General features: G+C 43.5%; 1 protein-coding gene across 3 annotated transcripts in view; it reads left to right on the forward strand.

Moving 5' to 3' along the window:
* The window catches only part of LOC117354479 (jerky protein homolog), a 63,533-nt gene that overhangs the window by 34,776 nt on the left and 7,956 nt on the right, over positions 1 to 20,801 (forward strand). For 2 of the 3 annotated variants that reach the window (XM_033932109.1, XM_033932111.1), the window contains exons 4-5: positions 1,564 to 1,704; positions 7,325 to 7,827. In XM_033932109.1, the coding sequence (XP_033788000.1) occupies positions 1,564 to 1,704; positions 7,325 to 7,827 (644 nt within the window). The remainder of the gene's footprint in view (positions 1 to 1,563; positions 1,705 to 7,324; positions 7,828 to 20,801) is intronic. The other variant, XM_033932110.1, reaches the window with a different exon arrangement.

Below are 20,801 nucleotides of genomic sequence, written 5' to 3' on the forward strand. Positions count from 1 at the left end.
GGCCATTCACCGCCCCATGGAGCGGTGAATGGTCTTGTCTCCGCAGTGAGGCAATCAAGGATCGCGCGGTCCAACAGCCTCCACCCGCCCGATCGCAGCATTCCGCCATCTCCCTCCCTCCACCTCACCTTATATGCAGAGTTTGCCGGCTTTCTTTTTCGCCCAGCCACACACTTTCAAAAAGCCGCACATGCGCGGCTGCTCAGTTGTTCAATCTTCTCCTCTGCTGCAACTTCCTGTTTCCGGTTGTGTCAGAGGAGAAGATTGAACAACTGAGCAGCCGAGCGTGCGCGTTATTTTGAAAACGTGCGGCTGGGCGAAAAAGAAAGCCAGCAAACTCTGCATCTAAGGTGAGGTGGAGGGAGGGAGCTGACGGAACGCTGCAATCGGGCGGGAGGGGGCTGCTGGACCGCACAATCGCGTGTGTTCCCGGCTCACACTAGGAAGGAGGGAGTGAAAGGGAAAGAGATTCTGGGCCAAGGGGATGAAGAGGGAGAGAAAGAAACCCACAGCAGGAAAGAAAGGGGAGGACAGGCAGGTGAGCCAGATGCTGGAAGCAGGGGGGGGAAAGAAGCTAGATGGGGTTGAAGAGAAGAGACACATTGGTGTGGAAGAGGAAGAGAGGGGAAATCTGGACACAGGAAGGTAACAGAAACAGAGGGGAAATTATGTGCAAGGGGGCATAGGGACAGAGACATAAAGAGGACATACATGTCATGGGGATGGTATATGGACACAGGGAGGGCAATGCCAGATACATAGGGGAGATATTAGAAATGGGGAAAATAGTAACACAGAAGTGAGATTGTTTGGGGACCGAGCTCGCAGGCTCCAGCGGCTTGCACAAATTACATTGTAACGTGCCACAAAAGTAAGAGGGAGGGAGGTAGATAGATAGGCCGCGCGAGAGGAGCTGAAGGGTAGTAGAAAGGAACAGATGGTGAAGGAGGGAGGGAAGGGTGATGGTAGAAAGGAATAGAACAGACATTGAAGGAGGGTGGCGAGGAACAGACCCTGAAGGGAAATGTGGAAAACAGAGTGGGGAGAAGACGCTGGAAGGGAAGAAGACAGATGCCAGACTATGGGGGAGCGGAGGGAAGAAGATGGGTGCCAGACCAATTGGGGGAGTGAAGGAAGAGGCACAGTAACAGAGCAAATGGAAGACGCAGAGAGAAGACACACAGTGAATGGAAGGAATTGAATGAGAAAATGAGGAATGCAGAAGCCAGACAACAGAGGTAGAAAAAAAAAATTCTATTTATTTTCTTTTTCTTTTTTTTTTTTTTTTTTGCTTTAGGATAAAGTAGAATATTAGTTGTGTTGATAACAATTTATAAACAAAACCCTGCCAGCTGAACATCTCTTTCTCTAGTTCAGCAGCCAGAACTTTGATTTATAAGGAAGGGAATAAGCTAAATATTGCAGTACTGAGGCTTATATGGATGCTGCTGGGATGGTGACGGGGCGGTGAATGGGATGGCAGTGACGAGACGGTGAAGGGGACGGTGGGCCAGGGATGGGGCAGTGACAGGGACATATTTTTTTCCCCATGTCATTCTCTAGTTGAGATCTTGGTCCCGCCGGAAGGAATGAGAGGAAGTTGGAAGAAGCAAGCAGTCCAGTTTCCAGGCTTCACCGAGGCTGAGGTTCTCCCCTTCAACTGGCTGCAGTCAGCCTATGCAGCTCAGCATAAAGCATTGCACAGTGAGTACAGGGCTGACAGCCCATAAAAGAAAATGGGGAGGGGAGGTCTCAAAAAAGTGTTTTTTAGGGGGGTTCTGGAGTAAGTGCCAGGGTTCCCCACCCCTAAAATTGCTGGGTGCTGGGTTTTGACCCCTAGTGTAGCTCCCATAGGCTGTTTTAGTACCAAAATCGCTGCCATGATGGCCATCTTGCATGTCACAATTTTTTAATAAAAGCCTCTTATCTGCCTCAAAGCACCTTGATTTTGCTCAAAATCAGGTTAGATGAACTCCTCAGGCCAGGATACTCTGGATTCATGCCAGATTATTGGTGGAATACTGGCCAAAGACCATTTGTATTCCATGTGCAGTATAGCATGTGAAGTTGGGGTGGGGGGGGGCAGGAGCCATGGGCTTAGCCTCCCCTAGTCCCTCTGGTGGTTTGGGTTCCCAGATCAGAAATCCTGGTCAGAGCTGGGAAATGCCAGCTGTGCTGTCTCACCATTACTGGGAAACCCCAGGAGGAGACATGAGGGTGCTTGCAGGGACCCTCGAAGCGTCCTGGTCATGATGTACAAAGCATACTTCAGTTATAGTGGCTGCGTTAACCCCTCAGGAATCTTGGCAGCTATAGCGCCGGGGTTTTCTTCCACTCAGAGTGCCTGTGCCCCGCAGCAAAGCTATGCTCCAGTGACTGAGTCCAGTCTAATGAAGACTGGGAGGAAGAGAATTTGGGAACTATGCCATTACTCTCCCAGTCAGGGTCCTCATTGGCAGGTGATATGGCCTCCCACTTGGAGATACCAGAGGCCAACCAGATAGCAGCCCTGGATCTAGGAAAGGACCTGACAGTGTGCAGGCTTTTTAAGCCCTGAGAGCTATTAGAGATGCTCACCGAGTCTCTCTCAGAATTAAAGATAGAGCAGCCCCAGTCATCTGTAACTCAGTGCTCGCTGATCAGCAGCAAAAAAGCTCAGATTAGGTGCTTTCCCTTGCACCCGGACATCACTAAGATGTTAACGGACCTTTGGGATACTCCAGAGGTCCCCCCCCCTCCAGGTAGAAAAGGCCATGGATGCTGAATTTTTCATCTCGCCAAAGGTGGATTCCCTGGTGGCACAAGTTACCTAGCACAACTCCCTCCCTAGCGAAGGGGGAGTTGTGTTAAAGGACATGCAGGATCAAAGGCTGGATTTTGTTCATAGGAGACAATTTGAAGCTGCGGTGTTGGGATTAAAGATAGCAGCAGTGTCCTACATCATGTGGGTGTGCCACTCGAAGTTACAATGGACCCCAGCAGGTGAAAACAACGCTGACAGCCATTTCCTGTTGGAGGGAGTGGATTATGTGGCAGACATGGGATCTCTTAGAGAGAGGAATGGGTACTAAGGATGGGTAGACTGGATGGGCCATTTGGCCTTTTATCTGCCATCATGTTTCTATCTATGATCTGTTCAGAGTACTCAGCAAGATTTCTGCATAAGGTCTCTCTGTCCATAGAATGCTGTAGATTAGACAATGGGTGCCTCTAAAGCAACTGAGCAAATTGCCTTTCAAGGGTCAATTGCTTTTTGGTAAAGGACTGGATGATCTAATGACTAGTGTACAGGACTTCAAACCCAAGTCTTTACCAGATAGCAGGCCAAAGACCCCTAGGGAGTCTGCTCATGGTAATTTTCATGGCTCTAGGTGCTTTCATCACAACTCGGCAGGATCTTCGACCCAGAGATCCTTCCAGAGCCTGAGGCAGAGATTTTGGGGCGCTAAACATCCCCAATCTTCCACAGCCTGTGTCTGAGGAGCCCCCAAAAAAGCAGTTATGACGCCAAGATCGCAGCCGTAAACCCAGGATAGGAGGGAGGATAACAGTTTATTGGGAAGAATGGGTGAAAGTCACCATAGACCGCTCGGTGCTGGACATTTTTCAGGAAGAGTACAAGCTCGAGTTCTTCCATCCCCTCCCAGAGCTGTTTTTAGACCCTCGGGTGGGAAGACGGGAAAAAGCGGTCAAGGTCCAAGCCACAGTACAGAAGCTATTACACCTGGCAGCTATCAAGGCTGTACCGGATGAAACATAGAAACATGATGGCAGATAAAGGCCAAATGGCCCATCTAGTTTGCCCATCCGCAGTAACCATTATCTTTCTCTCTCCGAGAGATCCCACATGCCTATCCCAGGCCCTTTTGAATTGGGATTGGGCAGATACTCAATATACTTCTTTGTGCCCAGAAGAGACTCCGAGGATTGGAGGCCAATTCTGGACCTGAAGTTGATAAATGCTGCCCTTAAGGTCCCACTCTTCTAGGTCAATTGCACCGGGGGAGTTTCTGGCCTCTCTAGATATGATAGAAGTCTATCTACATATTCCCATCTTTCTGGACCACAGGAAATATTTGAGATTCCGTGTTCTGGAACAATACTTCCAGTTTTCTGCCTTGCCATTTGGGCTGGCCTAAGGCACCGCAAACCTTCTACAAGGTGATGGTCATAGCGGCAGCTTACCTCCGCAAGGAGGGTATACAAGTACATCCATATCTGGGCAATTGGCTGATTCAAGCCTCGTCTGCAACCGAGGGCAGAAGAGCAGTGAAGCACTTGGTTCAGCTCCTCCAGACCCTAGGCTGGGTCATAAATTGCCCAGAAGAGCCACCTGAAGCTGTCACAGTCCCTGGAGTACCTGGGCATATGTTTCAATATTGGTCTCCGTACCTTAGGAAGGATATGGCGTTACTCGAGAGGGTTCAGAGGAGAGCGACACGCTTGATAAAAGGGATGGAAAACCTCTCATACGCTGAGAGATTGGAGAAACTGGGTCTCTTTTCCCTGGAGAAGAGGAGACTTAGAGGGGATATGATAGAGACTTATAAGATCATGAAGGGCATAGAGAGAGTAGAGAAGGACAGATTCTTCAAACTTTCGAAAAATAAAAGAACAAGAGGACACTTGGAAAAGTTGAAAGGGGACAGATTTAAAACGAATGCTAGGAAGTTCTTCTTTACCCAACGAGTGGTGGACACCTGGAATGCGCTTCCAGAGGGAGTAATAGGGAAGAGTACAGTACAGGGGTTTAAGAAAGGATTGGACAATTTCCTGCTGGAAAAGGGGATAGAGGGGTATAAATAGAGGATTACTGCACAGGTCCTGGACCTGTTGGGCCGCCGCGTGAGCGGACTGCTGGGCATGATGGACCTCAGGTCTGACCCAGCAGAGGCATTGCTTATGTTCTTATGTTCTTATTTCTTCCCGAGGCCAGCTGACTGTAGCTCACATGGCAGATAAGGAGCTGCGGGACAAACCAGCACCAACAGCTTGGCAGTACTTGCAGGTACTGGGATCAATAATGCGGCGATAGATGTGGTCCCTTGGACCAGGGCACATTTGCGTCCCCTACAGGAGGCACTTTTATCCCACTGGTCCCCGCAAATGGATTTGTTGCAGATGCCGCTTCCTCAGACAGCCCCGGAGCATCACAACCACAGTCTTTGACCCGAGGACTGCCACTTTGAATTTCCTCCTGGGTGATGCTCATGACAGATGCCAGCCTCTTCGAATGGGGAGCGCGCATTGCGAGGGACGACCGATACAGAGGCGTTGGTCCCCCATACAGAGGAAGTGGTTGATCAACAGGTTAGAACTAAGAACTATCCGCTTGGCGCTTCCTACAGGGCGAAGCAGTACAAGTATTCTTGGATAATGCAACGGCAGTAATGTACGTCAGTTGACAGGGAGGCACCAAGAGTGCTCCTCTGCGCTTGGAGGCCCAATTGCTGTTTTCATTGGGTGGAGAACCATCTGTTGGTGGTCTCAATGGCATATGTAGTGGGAGTGGACAATGTCCAAGCAGATTACCTCAAATGCCAGACCCTAAATCCCGGAGAATGGGCTCTATCTCAGGAGGTATTCAACGCAGTCGTAAGTTGCTGGAGACATCTAATAATCGACCTCATGACATCGGTGTCCAACAGGAAAGCAGTTTGGTTCTTCAGCCGAAGATATGAGTTTGGAAGCAATGGCTTGGATGCTCTTGTTCAGCCATGGCCCCGGGAGGGACTGCTCTATGCCTTCCCTCCGTAACCATGATAGGCAGAACCCTGCAAAGGATAATGTACCATCAAGAATTAGTAATCCTGCTGATGCTGGATTGGCCAAGACAGCCGTGATATGCGGATCTAGTCTGTTTAAAGCGACATCAGGGTCTCAGATTACCTTGCCATCCAGGCTTACGAATGCTGGGCCCTATTGCCCTGTAGAATCCGGACTTCTTCGGTCTTATGGCATGGCTCTTGAGCATGCAGCATTAGCATGCAAAGTCTATTTGGAAGTGGTCATTGTCACTCTCCTGAAGTCCAAGAAGCAAACAACACTGTCAGCCTACATGAAAGCCTGGAAAGGTTTCCAGAGCTGGTGTGCGCAAAAGAACGAGGACCTGGTTACAGCCCCAACTGCAGTGGTGCTAGAATTTCTTTAGGAAGGCTTGAAAAGGGCCTAGCAGTGGGCTCTCTTAAAGAACAAATCATGGGTCTCTTGTGCTTCAGACGTCAAATTTTTGAAGTGAGCATTACATCTGAATCCACTAATATGGCACCCTTTCCCGGAAAGGCATCTGAATCTTATCCTGCGAGCTCTAGCCAGAGCTCCATATGAACCACTGGAGAAGGTGTCAATAATGAGCGTCATTGTGAAAGCAGCATTTTTTGGTAGCTATCACGTTTGCGCACTGAGTATAGGAACTACAGGCTACATCCTGCACCGAACCTTTCCTCGGAATATCAGAGATGGGAATAGCACTACATACAATCCCGTCCTTCTTGATGAAGGTAGTGTCCAGCTTTCATGTCAGCCAGGAGGTCTAGTTGCTGGCATATACGCCTTTGAGATCCAAGAAGATGATCATGAAATCGCTAGATGTGCACAAAGTGTTGCTGTACTACCTAGAAGTGACCATTGAGTTTCGGCTGTCAGATCATCTCTTTGTGTTAATGGGCACTAGCCGCTGGTTTAGCTGGCTTCAATAGCAACCATATCCAGATGGATTCGAAAGGCCATTTCGTCGGCTTATATTGGGAGCGGTAAGATACCTTCGACTTCCCTGAAGGCCCACTCCACTAGCAGCATCACTTCCTCATGGGCAGAGTCCAAGGCAGTGTCCACGGAAGAAATTTGTAGAGCGGCCAATTGGTCTTCTCTCTATACGTTTACAAAATTTACAGGGTGGATGTAGTGGCAAGATTGGGTACCTCTTTCAGAGCTTCAGCAAGCTCATCTGTCCCACCCTAGATTCCAGGGACTGCTTTGTAACGTCACAGTGGTTCAAGACTGACGTTCCTATTGAACTAGAAGGGAAGATTATGTACAAGGTAGGTATATAATCTTCCCTTAGACTGGACCTAGCTAATCCATGCATTACATGATTTATTCTGCTCATTAGAGATCTCCCTATGTTAGGTTCCCTTAGTAAAGAAAGAGGAAATGCTTCAGCAGCCTCTTTCTGACTCTCCCAGGAGCAGAGGGGCTTTGCTGGAGCCTGGAATCTCCCAGTAGGGAATTCTCACTATAACCTGCAAATCATTTATTACCACTACTTTTTTGGGGCCGAGCACTGTGTCTCAAACATATGTCTATTCTTTCTTTTGTTACCCAGGAGCTGATGCGTCCAAGAACAATAATGCAGAGATACATTACTGGGAGCTTAGTTTTAATCCAGAAGGAAAAATACTATCAAAAAAAGAAAGAGAGGATACTTCATCTTCTGAAGGGGGAAAAAACTTAAGAAATCAGTACATCTCAGAAAAGAAACAAAATATGTCAATGGGAGTCTTGGCTGAGAATTCAGTGGTGCATGAGCAAAGTGGCAGTAATATCCCATGCAAAATAGAAGAAGAAAGAAGCCAATCAGAAGGACAAAGATGTATAAATGATGTTTATAGGATATTCCTCTGGGATCCTGTAACTCTGAAATCCCTGCAGAGTTCTTATCCTGAAGAGAAACACTCTACAAATACAGATCACAATTATGGTCAGAAGAAAGAATGCTTAGAAGAAGAGAAACAAGATATGTTTGAATCTGAGAAAATCCACACAGAAGATGGGGATTTTTCATTTGTTAAATGTGATCAAATCTTCCCTCATAAGGAAGGCCACAAGGTAAATCAAAAAGTTTTCAAAGCCAAAAGCCAATTTACTTGTTCTGATTGTGGCAATAGCTTCAGTCAGAAAGCAAACCTTATAAAACACCAAAGAATCCATACTGGAGAAAGACCATTTTCATGTACTGAGTGTTATAAAAGCTTCAGCCAAAAGATAACCCTTATAGAACACCAGCAAACCCACAGTGGTGTGAAACCTTTTCCCTGTGCTCAGTGTGGTAAAAGCTTCAGGCTTAAGAGAAAACTCACAAGGCATGAAAAATTCCACACTGGTGAGAGACCTTTTTCATGTTTAGAGTGCGATAAAAGCTTTTGCTACAAGATAAACCTTGTAGCACACCAACAAATTCACACTGGCCAAAAAAGATTTTCATGTACTATTTGTGATAAAAGCTTCAATCATAGGGTGCATCTGACAAGACATGAAATAATTCACACTGGTGAAAGGCCATTTTCATGTGCTGAATGTAGTAAAAGTTTTCAGCAGAAGACAAACCTCACAAGACATCAAAAAATCCACAGTGGTGAGAAACCATATTCATGTACTGGTTGTGATGAAACCTTTCGATTCAAAATAAACCTCACAAATCACCAGATAATCCACACTGGTCAAAGGCCGAGTGTGACAAAAGTTTCAGTCAACAGTTAAGCCTCACAGAACACCAAAAAATTCATGCCAGTGAAAGATCCTTTTCATGTCCTAATTGTGAGAAAAGCTTCAAGTGGAAGATAACCTTAATGAGACACTTGAAAAGCCACACAGAGGACAAGGGTGTGATTTTATAAAGGACTTGAGCATGCTGAAAAGAGTTTTACCCGCCCAAGTAGGTTTTTATAAAATTGTCCAATAAACACACATGCAAAAGTAGCCTCAGAGAGCTCATAACAGCTACTTTCAGGGAAAAAAAAGCGTAGGTGTTCTAAGACCAGAGTATAAATGGAGTGGGGTTGGACAATGAATGAGAAAAGTACTTACTGTATGCACACACATGCCCACTTTTTATGTAGCACATATATATCTGCTGAGGAGCTGTAAATGTATACACCCTTATAAAATAAACACCGCATATGTACCATTACAAATTAATCTGTATTGTACTAATAGAGTGTGGGGTAGTGGTTAGAGCTACAGCCTTGGCACTCAGGTTGTGGGTTCAAACCCTGTGACACTGGGCAAGTCACTTAATCCTCCACTGCCCATTAGATAGATTGTGAGCCCACTGGGACATATTGAGAAAAATACTTGAAGTACCTGTATGTATACTGCTTTGAGTGTGGTTATAAAACCATGAAAAGGCAATATACAAGTCCCAATTCATTTCTCCTTAATTTAAACTTTAAGTCAAGCCTTGCTGAGAACCTTCACTTGGTGATAACATTTAGATTAAACTTTAGCAAGGCAGCTACTTCTATTGAGAGGTGAAAGGAAACATAACAGAAATTCACATTAGCCAAATGTTGCCCAGGATAAAAGGGTACTTTTGTGCCCTTATCCTCAGCACTATGGTTATTGGGACAGAGAGCACAAGGTTTTCAGATGACAATAACACCTCTGCTACAGTTATAGGCCATGGGTCACTTATTCATGGACCCACAGCATAGGACACAGACAGCAGCCAGGGTTGGTGGCTTTGTTTAGACTATTCATTATTGTGATATGCAATTTTGCATTTTTTAAATTTTATACTTTGTAGTGTTCTGTAGTAAGTGTCCTGTGTTTTACTGAATAAAAGGCTAGCTATAATTAATTGGCCCACTGAAGATAAAAAGGAGAGCGTGTATTACTTATTTATGTAGTAAAGTCAGTATTTAAAAGTAGAGGGCACAGAAAGAGATTTGTTTATTTTATTTTTATTGAAAAAATTTCTTCTATACCGCACATACAACATGCATACGATAGAATACACTCCAGAATGCAGCAGCCAGACTAATGCTCAAAGCCGGGAAAACGGAGAAAGCTACTCCGCTACTGAAAGAATTACACTGGCTACCAATAAAGAAATGCAAGGCTTGAGGGTCAGTGGTTGTGCCTATTCATACTCTGATTATTTCTTCTCTCCTTAAAGAATGACGGGATGGTTTCCCACAAGGGCAGGGTTGGTGACAAATTCTCTACGACAAATCTCATTCTTCTGCTTCCAAAAGACACTTCTTGTACAATCTCTCTGGAGGCTGAACTGGTGGGATCTTGCATCTCTGATAGCTTCAGCTGCAGGGCAACTAAAAGATGATCCCTCCCCTTTGGGCTACCTGCCTGGGAGCTTCCTGACATGCTCAGTTTGTTCCTGCAGCTTCACTGCATGGTTTCATATCAGTGATTTGTTCCTTCAGGTTCCAAGTTTCAGGACCGTGTTCTTTGGTCTCTGGATATACAGCGTCTTCTTTTGAGATACCTAGGGGCCACTAACGACTTCTGTCTGTCAGACCATCTGTTTGTCCTGGTGGGCCCTGCGCGTCTGGGTCAGCCTACTTCCAAGACTACTATTTCGCGTTGGATACGAGCGGCCATTTTCGCGGCCTATCTGGCGGTGGGGAAGAAGCTTTCCCTTGGGATGAAGGCTCACTCTACCAGAAGAATGGCTTCCTTGTGAGCAGAATCTCATGCGGCCTCACCTGAGGAGATTTGTCGGGCGGCCACTTGGGCTTCCCTACATACCTTTTCCAGGTTTTACAGGCTAAGGGTGATACGTCCTTTGGCACTTCTGTTCTTGCGGCGGGCTCATCAGGCCCCCCCCCTGAGTTTTGGGACAGCTTTGAAACGTCCCATCAGTTCAGCCTCCAGAGAAATTGTACAAGAATGACAAATTCTGTACAATAAATCTCTTCATACTTCTGCTTCCAAAAGACTCTTAAGACATATCTCTTTTCCTTGCAAGATAAGATTACTCTTGCCAGTATAGATGTCTCTACTGATCTCTCATACCTTCTGTAAATTTCCTCGATCTACTTCCCATTGACCAAGTTCTCCCAAAACCTTCACTGCTTACCCCTCTGTACGACCTGCTCCCCTTTGACTTACTCTTATTGTAAACCCGTCCCTACAAGGTTACCTTACTCTATACAAACAGCCATGTACTCAAAGACGTCATTATTTCTTTTTCGCTGTATGTCCAGCTCTTCTATACTGCACTGCATTGTATTGTACTCAAAGACTTCATTGTTTTTTCGCTGTATGTCCAGCTCATCTTTATTGTAAACCGCCTCGAACTACCTTGGCTTTGGCGGTATATAAACAATAAATTATTATTATTATTATTCTGCATTGTTCCTACTGTAAACGCTTTACAAAGTCTTTTGTTAGCCGCATTGAATCCTTGTTGAAAAATTGCGGGATATAAGACCTGTGTAGTATCCAAAAATAGAATGTGCCTCAAGACATTTGCAAATTCGGTAGAAGAATTATCCTGTGTTTCAACTTGCAGCACTGCAGGAGTGGCCTAGTGGTTAGAGCAGCTGTCTTAACACCCTGAGGTTGTGAGTTTGATTCCCACTGCAGCTCCTTGTGACTCTGGGCAAGTCACTTAATACTTTATTGCCCCAGGTACAAAATAAGTACCTGTCTAAAATATGTAAACCACTTTGATTGTGTAAACCACACAGAAAAAGTGATATACAAGTCCCATCACCTTTACAACTTCCCTACTCAAAACCTGAACAGTAGCTTAAATACCTCTTTTCTGCCTTATAAAAGTGCCTGTGAAAACAAATATGTTTTTAAAGACTTTCTGAATATGCTCAGAGACCCCCATCGTTCTCAATTCCCTCAGAAGAGAATTCCCACAACCATAAAGATCGAGTTTCTGACTATCTCCAGTCTAGTTTGTTTAAAATTTGGACTATCAAGTAATGTCTGATTGCATGAGCGTAAAGGGCGTCCTGAACCCTTAAATTTGCAGCCAAAAAGGAAGGTTGTTGATCATGCAAAATTTTAAAAAGCAGTGTTAAAATCTTCAATTGAATACGCCAAAAGTTAGTAACCAATGTAGTTGTTTAAAAATTGGTGTAATATGATTATACAGGATATAACATACTAAATGACAGCAGAGAAACATAGAAAGTGATGGCAGAAAAAGGCCGAGGCCCATCGAGTCTGCCCACACCACTGACCCACCCCCCTATTTAATCGCTCTCTGATGACCTTTCCCTCGTAGAGATCCGACATGAGCATCCCATCTGTTCTTAAAATCCGGCACGCTGCTGGCCTCGATCACCTGCACTGGGAGCTTATTCCAGCTGTCGGTGAAGAAGTATTTCTTGGTGTCGCCATGAAACTTCCCGCCCTTTATTTTCAGCGGGTGTCCTCTTGTGGCAGAGGGTCCTTTAAGAAGGAAAATATCATCTTCTACCTCGATACGACCAGTGACATACTTAAACGTCTCAATCATGTCTCCTCTCTCCCTACTTTCTTCGAGAGAGTATAGCTGCAATTCATTCAGCCTTTCTTCGTATGATAGATCTTTAAGCCCCGAGACCATCCTGGTGGCCATTCGCTGTACCGACTCGACTCTCAGCACATCTTTACGGTAATGTGGCCTCCAGAATTGTACACAGTACCCCAGATGAGGCCTCACCATGGTTCTGTACAAGGGCATTAGGACGTCGGGCTTCCGACTAACAAAGCTTCTCCGGATACAACCCAGCCTAGCCCTGGATGAGGCCTTCTCCACTTGATTGTTTTCATGTCTTCACTGATGATCACCCCCAAATCCCGTTCTGCTGTAGTCCTTGCTAAGGTTTCACCATTTAATGTGTACGTTCTGCACGGATTATTGTTGCCCAGGTGCATGACCTTGCATTTGTTAGCGTTGAAGCTAAGCTGCCAGGTCGAGGACCAAAGTTCCAATAAAACCAGTCCATCTAGTCTTCCCCATAATTACATGCGTTACATTTCTTGATTAAATTGTCTTTTTTCTTTGTTTCTTCTGGTCCACAGACCCTAGAAGTCCACCTGATACTGTCCTTGGGTTCTAACTACTGGAGTTGCCATTGAAGCTCACTCCAGCCTATCCAAACCATCTCTTTGCGGGATTCAGACTGTGAAAGTTTGCCCCTTCATATTCTACTTAGAGATCCTTGGTGTTCAGATGCTTTTTTTTGAATTCTGTCACCATTTTGCTCTCCATCACCTCCCTCAGGAGGACATTTCAGGCATCCACCACCCTCTCCATGAAAAAGAATTTCCTAACATTATTCCCAAGTCTACCTCAATTTATGCCTTTCAAGTATAAATGTCCTTTTAAGGATTTAAAACATTCCTTTATTTTTTTGTGAGTCCTCTTGTATTGGACTTATTTGTTTTTAACCCCTTCCTTATGTTTATACCTTTATATCTTACTTTTCTTTAACCATTGTAGTTCTACCCTTTTTTTCCACTCGTACCCGTTTGTCTAGTCTAGTATGTTATTGTTTTGTCGAGTGTTTTTTTTGTTAAAGTTATGTTAATTTGTATTATTTGTTTTTACCCTATTTTAAAATGTATAACCACCTTGAAATAAATTGATAAGGTGGTATATCAAATTTTTAATAAACTTGAAACTTACCAATTTCCATTCTCTGGAAAAGATTTGGTCCTATATTAATACCTTTCAAATACTTAAATGTCTATATCATATCACCCCCGGCCCTCCTCTCCTTCAGAGTATACACGTTGAGGACCTCTGGCCGCCTCTTGTACTTCTTTTGGCTCAAACCCCCTACCATTTTCATCGCTTTCCTCTCGATCGCTTCAAGAAGTCTTGGCCAGATGCGGCCTCCAAGACTGAGCACAGTACTCCAAGTGGAGCCTCACCAACGACCTGTATAGGGGCATCAACACCTCCTTTCTTCTGGTGGCCAGTTAACCCAGGAAATTACCATGGACAGTTTAATATGATACAGACATTCAATAGAGTTGCTATTGAGCTATTTGTAAAAAATCTTAAATCTTTTTTGGGAAGACCAACTAACAATGAATTACAACAGTCAAATAATGGATGTGTATAAGCTTGCACAACTGTTCAAAAATTATCCAAGCTCAACAGTCCTTTCAATGGCCGTAAAAATATCTTCTGAACCAACTGATTTAAGATATGGTTTCATAGATAATGAAGGATCAAGAAGTGCCCCAAGATATTTCTTTTCTGTCAGTATAGGAATTTCTGTGTTCTCATAAGAAAAAGGCACAGGAAATATATTTTTTTTTCTACCAGAGAGCACTAAAACCTGAGTTTTAGATGGATTCAGACATAATTTATTAGCTGAGAGTCAAGACTTGATTGTTGTAAGGCATAATGTCAAAAATGCAAGTAAATCCTAAATAGACTCTTGAACCTGAAAATAAAATTGAATATCATTAGAATAAAGCTGTTACTGTACACCCAGACAACTTAAGATTTTACAGAAAGTGAAGACCCTCGTGTCACTCCTTAACAGATTGTGACCCATAATGAACTAAAAGTGCCCAATTTAACCTGAAACTGAAGATCCTTTAAAAACGAAGTAAATCATTTCAAGACTTGTCCGGCTATAAAAAGAGTTTATAATCTTTTCAACAAAAGCTGATGATTAATCTTATCAAACTAACTAAACTAAACTAAACCTTAGGTTTGTATACCGCACCATCTCCATATTCGTGGAGCTCGGCACGGTTTACAGGAATTGTGGTGAGAAAGGAACTCCAAGGAAAGGGCTAGATGAAGATCGGAGGAAAGAAGAATGTTAGAGGGCTAGGATGTCAGATGAGGAGGGAGTGTTAGATTTTTGAGAAAAGCCAGGTTTTCAGATGTTTACGGAAGGGTTGGAGAGCACTCCACTGCCCTAATGTCTAACGTAACCAGCAAAAACATTTTACTCTTTGTCAAAACCAATTCTAATAGCATCAAGAACAGAGATAAACAAAGTCTCAGCGTTATGTTTGAATTTAAAACCAAATGGTGCTGATCCCAAACCCCCCTTTTATGAAGCCGGTTTAGAGTTTTTTTATCGCAGGCCACGGCAGTAAAAGCTCCAACGCTTATAGAATTCCTTCATAAAAGGGAGGTAAACTTCTGAATCTGATTTAACGTTAACTTCTCCAATACTTTAGTCAAAAAAGACACAGATGAAACTAGTCTAAAATTGTCTACTATAGTAACTTCAAATTTTGGATTTTTTAAAAGTGGCTGAACTGCCTGTTTTAGAATTTCAGCGACATTTTCTTTGCTAACTGATGTATTCACAATTGAAGTAATAGCTGGGGGCAATTTCAGTTAACAAACCTTTCACTACAGAGGTTGAACAAGCATTCAAGCAATTTGATGAATTGTTTAAAGAACTTAGGACCTCTATTGTTTCTCAACTTGGTCCTGGAATACCCCCTAGCCAGTCAGGTTTTCAGGATATCCACAGTGAATTTGCATAAACTTTATTTGCATGCACTGTCTCCTTTATTTGCAAATTTCTTTCATGCATATTCATTTTGGATATCCTGAAAACCTGACTGGTTTATCAGACACAGTTTTAAAGCTAGTCCAAAGAACAGAATCATCAGCGGGTTTCAGTGCCTTTAGTGCTCTGTAGCCACATCTCTGTATCTGCTAGCCCAGGGGTGGACAATTCTGGTCCTCGAGGGCCAGAATCCAGTCAGGTTTTCAGGATTTCCCCAATGAATATGCATGCAAATAGATCTCATGCGTATTCATTGGGGAAATCTTGAAAACCCAACTGGATTCCGGCCCTCAAGGACCAAAATTGTCCACCCTTGCACTAGCCCGCTACCCTTTTTAACGCCTCCATAGCAGAAGCCGGTCTCGGTTGTCCTACATAGTCCTGCAAGTATGAAGGCACCAGCTTTGACCTTGACACGCATGGTCCGAAGAAGATGTTTACAAAGCATAGATCAACAATTTATTATAAAATTAAAGAACGTAAAAGGCTAAAAAAAAGAATCAGCGGGTAGATGCCCTGGATCGGTAGCATGCGATGTTGGTACTATTTGGGGGTTTTTTTGCCAGGTACTTGTGACCTGGATTGGCCACCGTGAAGATAAGATACTGGGCTAGATGGACCATTGGTCTGACACAGTAACACTGGTTTTATGTAGATCAACAACAGAAAATGGATCCATATCAAGATCCTGCGCAATTTGTGCTGCTTTCAATTGGGAATCTATAAGCAAACTGTTGAGGAGCTGGCCATAAATCATGAACTGCAATATTAGAAGCTGTTAACTTTGTGACAACAGAAAAAATTTCTCAAGTTTTATTTGCTACAGAGTCAACATCCAAACTGTGCAAAGACAGTGGGAGTCTAAGAGCCCTGACGAAACGGCTAAGCGCCGTGAAGCGTTGGCTATGAGCAAGACGCCACTTAAATTCTATAACACAGTTATTAGTTTTGCTATCCAACATCTCAGTCCCACACTAAAATGAGCATAGTGGCAATTGGTTATTCTATACGGAAGATTTTTCAAGCCGATGATGTGGGTGGAGGCAGTTTGAGCATTTACGGTGCTACCAGAATAGACCCGAGGCTTTTTCTTCCGTTAGAATAAGACTCTCAGCCCAATAAGTGGAGCAATTTTGTATGTGTGTTATTTATTTACCCACTTCCACCGATTTATAATTTATGTTCAAATACATTTTATTGAGCTCAATAGTAAAAACAAGCAAATACACAGGGTGAATCAAAAACAAGCTCAAGTTATATCAAAAACCCCACAACACCATATCCCCCCTATCCAACCACCCAGCCCCTCAAACAATCCCCCCATTGCCCCCCCCCCGGTCCTCCTTCTAGATAACAGTACAAAAATACGTAGGCTTACATAAAATAAACATAACAATATAGAAGAACAAGATATCAGCAGTTAAGCAAGCGGCTTCGAGCCAAGGGAGTCATGGTGGTCCAAAAGGGTTCCCAAATGCACTAAGACAGGCCAATTTATAATTTATTAGTATCCCTATTTGATAAGCATCTCTAGAATTACTGTTGGGATATTTTCTTCGATTTTCTGCTTATGGGGTGCCTCAGTGTGTACCATGGTACTTTCTTTGATCGCTTCTCAACAATAGTTTTAACTGTTGCGCAAAATTAGCACCTGATTGGACCAAGGCATGTTTTGTGACTGCCAATAAAAAGCATTCAAATCAGCTATACTATCGGGGTAAAAAGTCAAATCTAATGTATGAGTATGAATAAGTGTAGAAACATCTATGACCAATCTAAACACAGATAATGCATAAACGAATTCAGTTGCAATAAAAATCCTCTGGAAATAAATCAACACATAAATTAAAATCTAACTCATTATCTATAAAGCTTCAATTAAAGGTGATTCTTCTGTATACAACAAGCCTGGAGGACAACACAGTAAAATATTAAAAGCTAATGAATGAAATAAAGACTCGTAAGCATTATCAATGATGGATTCTTTCAAATGTATGAAGATTTTAAAATGATCAACAGACCCCCCACTACGTTTACCAACATGAGGTTTAGAAAAAGAAGAGAACCCTGGAGGATAGAGCTGATTTACTGCCACACAATCACAATCATACAACCATGTCTACTAGACTACTGTAACATCCTCTATCTCCCCTGCCCTACAACACTAACAAAACAACTACAAACAATTCAAAACACAGCACTGAGACTCATCTACTCGTTGAAGAAACACGACCACATTACAGAAGTATACCTCAACTCTCATTGGCTTCCAATTCCAGCAAGAATACCATTTAAATTTACCATTTAAATTCTATTGTCTACTATTCAAAACTCTATATGGAGACAGCCCAACCTACCTGAACAACCATCTCATACAAACCACCTCAACCAGATATAGGAAAACTCACACCCCATTCACACACCCCCTCAATCAAAGAAGTTAAATGGAAAAAACTATATGATGGCCTCCTAGCCACCCAAGCAGCTAAACTGGACAACCAAATCTCCAATCTACTGATAGCGTCCCCAGACTACAAAACATTTAGAAAAGAAATAAAGACCATACTTTTCAAGAAATCCCTGAAAAAGACTTAACACATCAAGTTTAATTCCTACTTCTCACTAAATTCCCAACCCCAAAACAACCAGCTCTACTCTTTATTTTCCTTGAAAATGACCAGATATCTTTTTGTAATACATCCTCGATAACTCTTTTGTAATCCGCCTTGAACCGCAAGGTAATGGCGGAATAGAAATCCCTAATGTAATGTAATGTAATGTCTCGGTTATACAGATATTTAGCTTAAATTTTATAATTAAATCAAAAACTGATCTAGCATTAATCAGTGCAAAAGAATAACTTTCAGATGTACCCACAACACATGAATCTCTAGCTACTAGACTGAGTACTCTGAATCATTTTTCTTCTCACTGGAGATGATAAATCACCATATCTACCCTTGCCTATAATAACAGACATAGGTAAAGCCTTCATAAATCCAAACTAAAAGTCCCTATCAAGTCCAGAATGCAAAATCACACAAATTCTACTCTAAGGGAGTGCTCCTTAATCGTGTTCTGTCGGCGCAAAGAGAAGGCTTTTCTGGTGTGTAACGCCTACAGCGCTAACCTGCTCTTTTTCAGTCAATGCTCCTGAGTGATGTCACTAGGGTCATGGCCATAGATCGTCCAAGGGCACAGTCAGGTGGAGCAAATGCTGGAGGGGCACCAAGAAGCTGTAAACTGGACCAGCAGCAGCAGATGGAAGTAGGCAGAAAATCTGGGCGCGAGCTCAAACCTCACCCGGCACCAACTTGCTCTTTTTCAGCTGATGCTCCCAAGTGACTTCACTCTAGGAGTGTGGCCAGAAATCCTGCTAAAGTTAGACGGATGTGCAAGTTTATTGGAGGAAAATCTTCAAAAAAAATTAATCAAGTTCACGTGAGCTCTTTAATTAGAAAAATACAAACAAAACAATACAAAACAGATGGCAACTTAGAGATGTTGCAGAAATAAAGAGACCCAGAAAAGAGCTGATGCCAGATTGGCCAGTTTCTTGACATATTGGAAATAGTGAAATATATGATAACTAGTATTTTAGCCCGTTACATTAACAGGTGCTAGAATATATGTCTGTGTGTCTTTATTTCTGTCTCTCTCTCCCTCCTGCTGTCTGTCTCTCTCCCTGGCCCCCTTTGTGTGTCTGTCTTTCTGTGTCTCTCCCTGCCCCTGTGGCTTTCTTTTTTCCTTCTATCTATCTGTCTCTCTCCCTGCCTCCTATGCAGCACCATTTCTGTCCCACCACTTCCCTGTGTGTGTGCATGTGCCCAGGCTGTAAGTAATGGACAGGCTGATCAGGTTAAATTGCATAGTTTTTTGAATCAGTAGGGATTGGTCATTCTGTAGCATGTGTTACATCCAGATCTTAAGGACTTCACTTATCATTCTTCTAAACAGTTGTTTGGCATTTTTGGGGCAGGTGTTGGAGGTTTCTATTCAAGCTGACACGTGGTGGGATTGTGTCTCCCTTTTTTTTAGTTTTATCCTGTGAGTCTCGGGTTTGAGGTCTTAGAAGTTGGCACTTAATTATTTTTACTGTAGCTCTTGTCCGCCGTGGCCTGCCGCGGCCAACATCTGCCACCGACAGCCACCGCGGCCGATATCCGCCTCCAACAGCCGCTGCCGACATCCGCCTCGGGGGGGGGGGGGATTCTGGGGCATGCGCACTCCTACCTGCAGTGCCCTACAGCGCATGGAAAACGGAACACGCAGATGCATGCGCGAGTAGCCTTTTATTATATTAAATATTGCATCAACAGCTCATGTTTTGGTTCTGTTTTATGTGCACAGAAACTACTTTGGGTACACTGTATTCTATCATACAGAAATGATCTGCAATTATCTCCACGGCCAGGGGAGCAATTTTAACCTGTCCTGAGTTTACCTCATTGCATGTCCTTGTCTTCAAACCTAGAATAATGCTGCAATAAAGTTGCACCCAAGGAGATATAACATGAAAACCTAGTCTCCCAGACTCTTTTGCTAACCACCTGAGATTAAATGTTAAAATATTCGGCCATTTTGCTTTAGAAACTGGGATGTTAAAACTGGGCATGTTGCTACTTTTTGAGGGTTTTGCCAGGTACCAGTAACCTGGATTGGCCACCGTGAGGACAGGCTACTGGGATTGGTAGCATGAAATGTTGCTACTTTTTGAGGGTTTTGCCAGGTACCGGTGACCTGGATTGGCCACCATGAGGACAGGCTACTGGGTTTGATGGACCGTTGGTCTGACCCACTAAGGCTATTCTTATGATTCTTATGATCAACATTCAGTGGGACAACTTTGAGGACTGATAACATCAGATTGACATTTGGCCTCAACTGATAATTCAACATGGCTTTCTATGCAATTAATTAATTTGAAAAGTAATCAAAAAGGTCTCCTTGACTAAAGATTGTAACATAAAAGAACTCAAATAAGAATCCACACATAAATATGTAGGTGTAAGCAAAGATGCAATAATGCAAAGCAAAATATTATAAGACAATATCAGCAAACAGGTTACAACTGAAATTTTGGTGTCAGGGCAAAAGCGCGCTGGGACAAAGGCGCGCACAGACAATTGAGTGCAGCGCGGAGGCGCGCGCCGAAGAAAATTACTGTTTTTAGGGCTACGACCCCCACTTTACTTAATAGACATCGCGCCGCGTTGGGGGGGGGGGTTGTAACCCCCCACATTTTACTGAAAACTTCACTTTTTACTGAAAACTTCACTTTTTCCCTGTTTTCAGGGAAAAAGTTAAGTTTACAGTAAAATGTGGAGGGTTATAACCCCCCACAACGCCGGCGCCATCTCTATTAAGTAAACTGGGGGGGGGCTCCCCAACAAAACCCCCCGTCGGAGCCCCTAAAAACTGTAATTTTCTTTGGCGCGCGCCTCCGTCTTGCACTCAGTTGTCGGTGCGCGCCTTTGTCTTTCACGCGGTTGTCTATAAACCGAAATTTTAAAGAGTGCTTTAACACTAAAGAATAAGATGTCATCCTTCCTCGCCTCCCAATTCTTC

Source organism: Geotrypetes seraphini, chromosome 2 (genome assembly GCF_902459505.1).
Source record: "Geotrypetes seraphini chromosome 2, aGeoSer1.1, whole genome shotgun sequence".
NCBI lineage: Eukaryota > Metazoa > Chordata > Amphibia > Gymnophiona > Dermophiidae > Geotrypetes > Geotrypetes seraphini.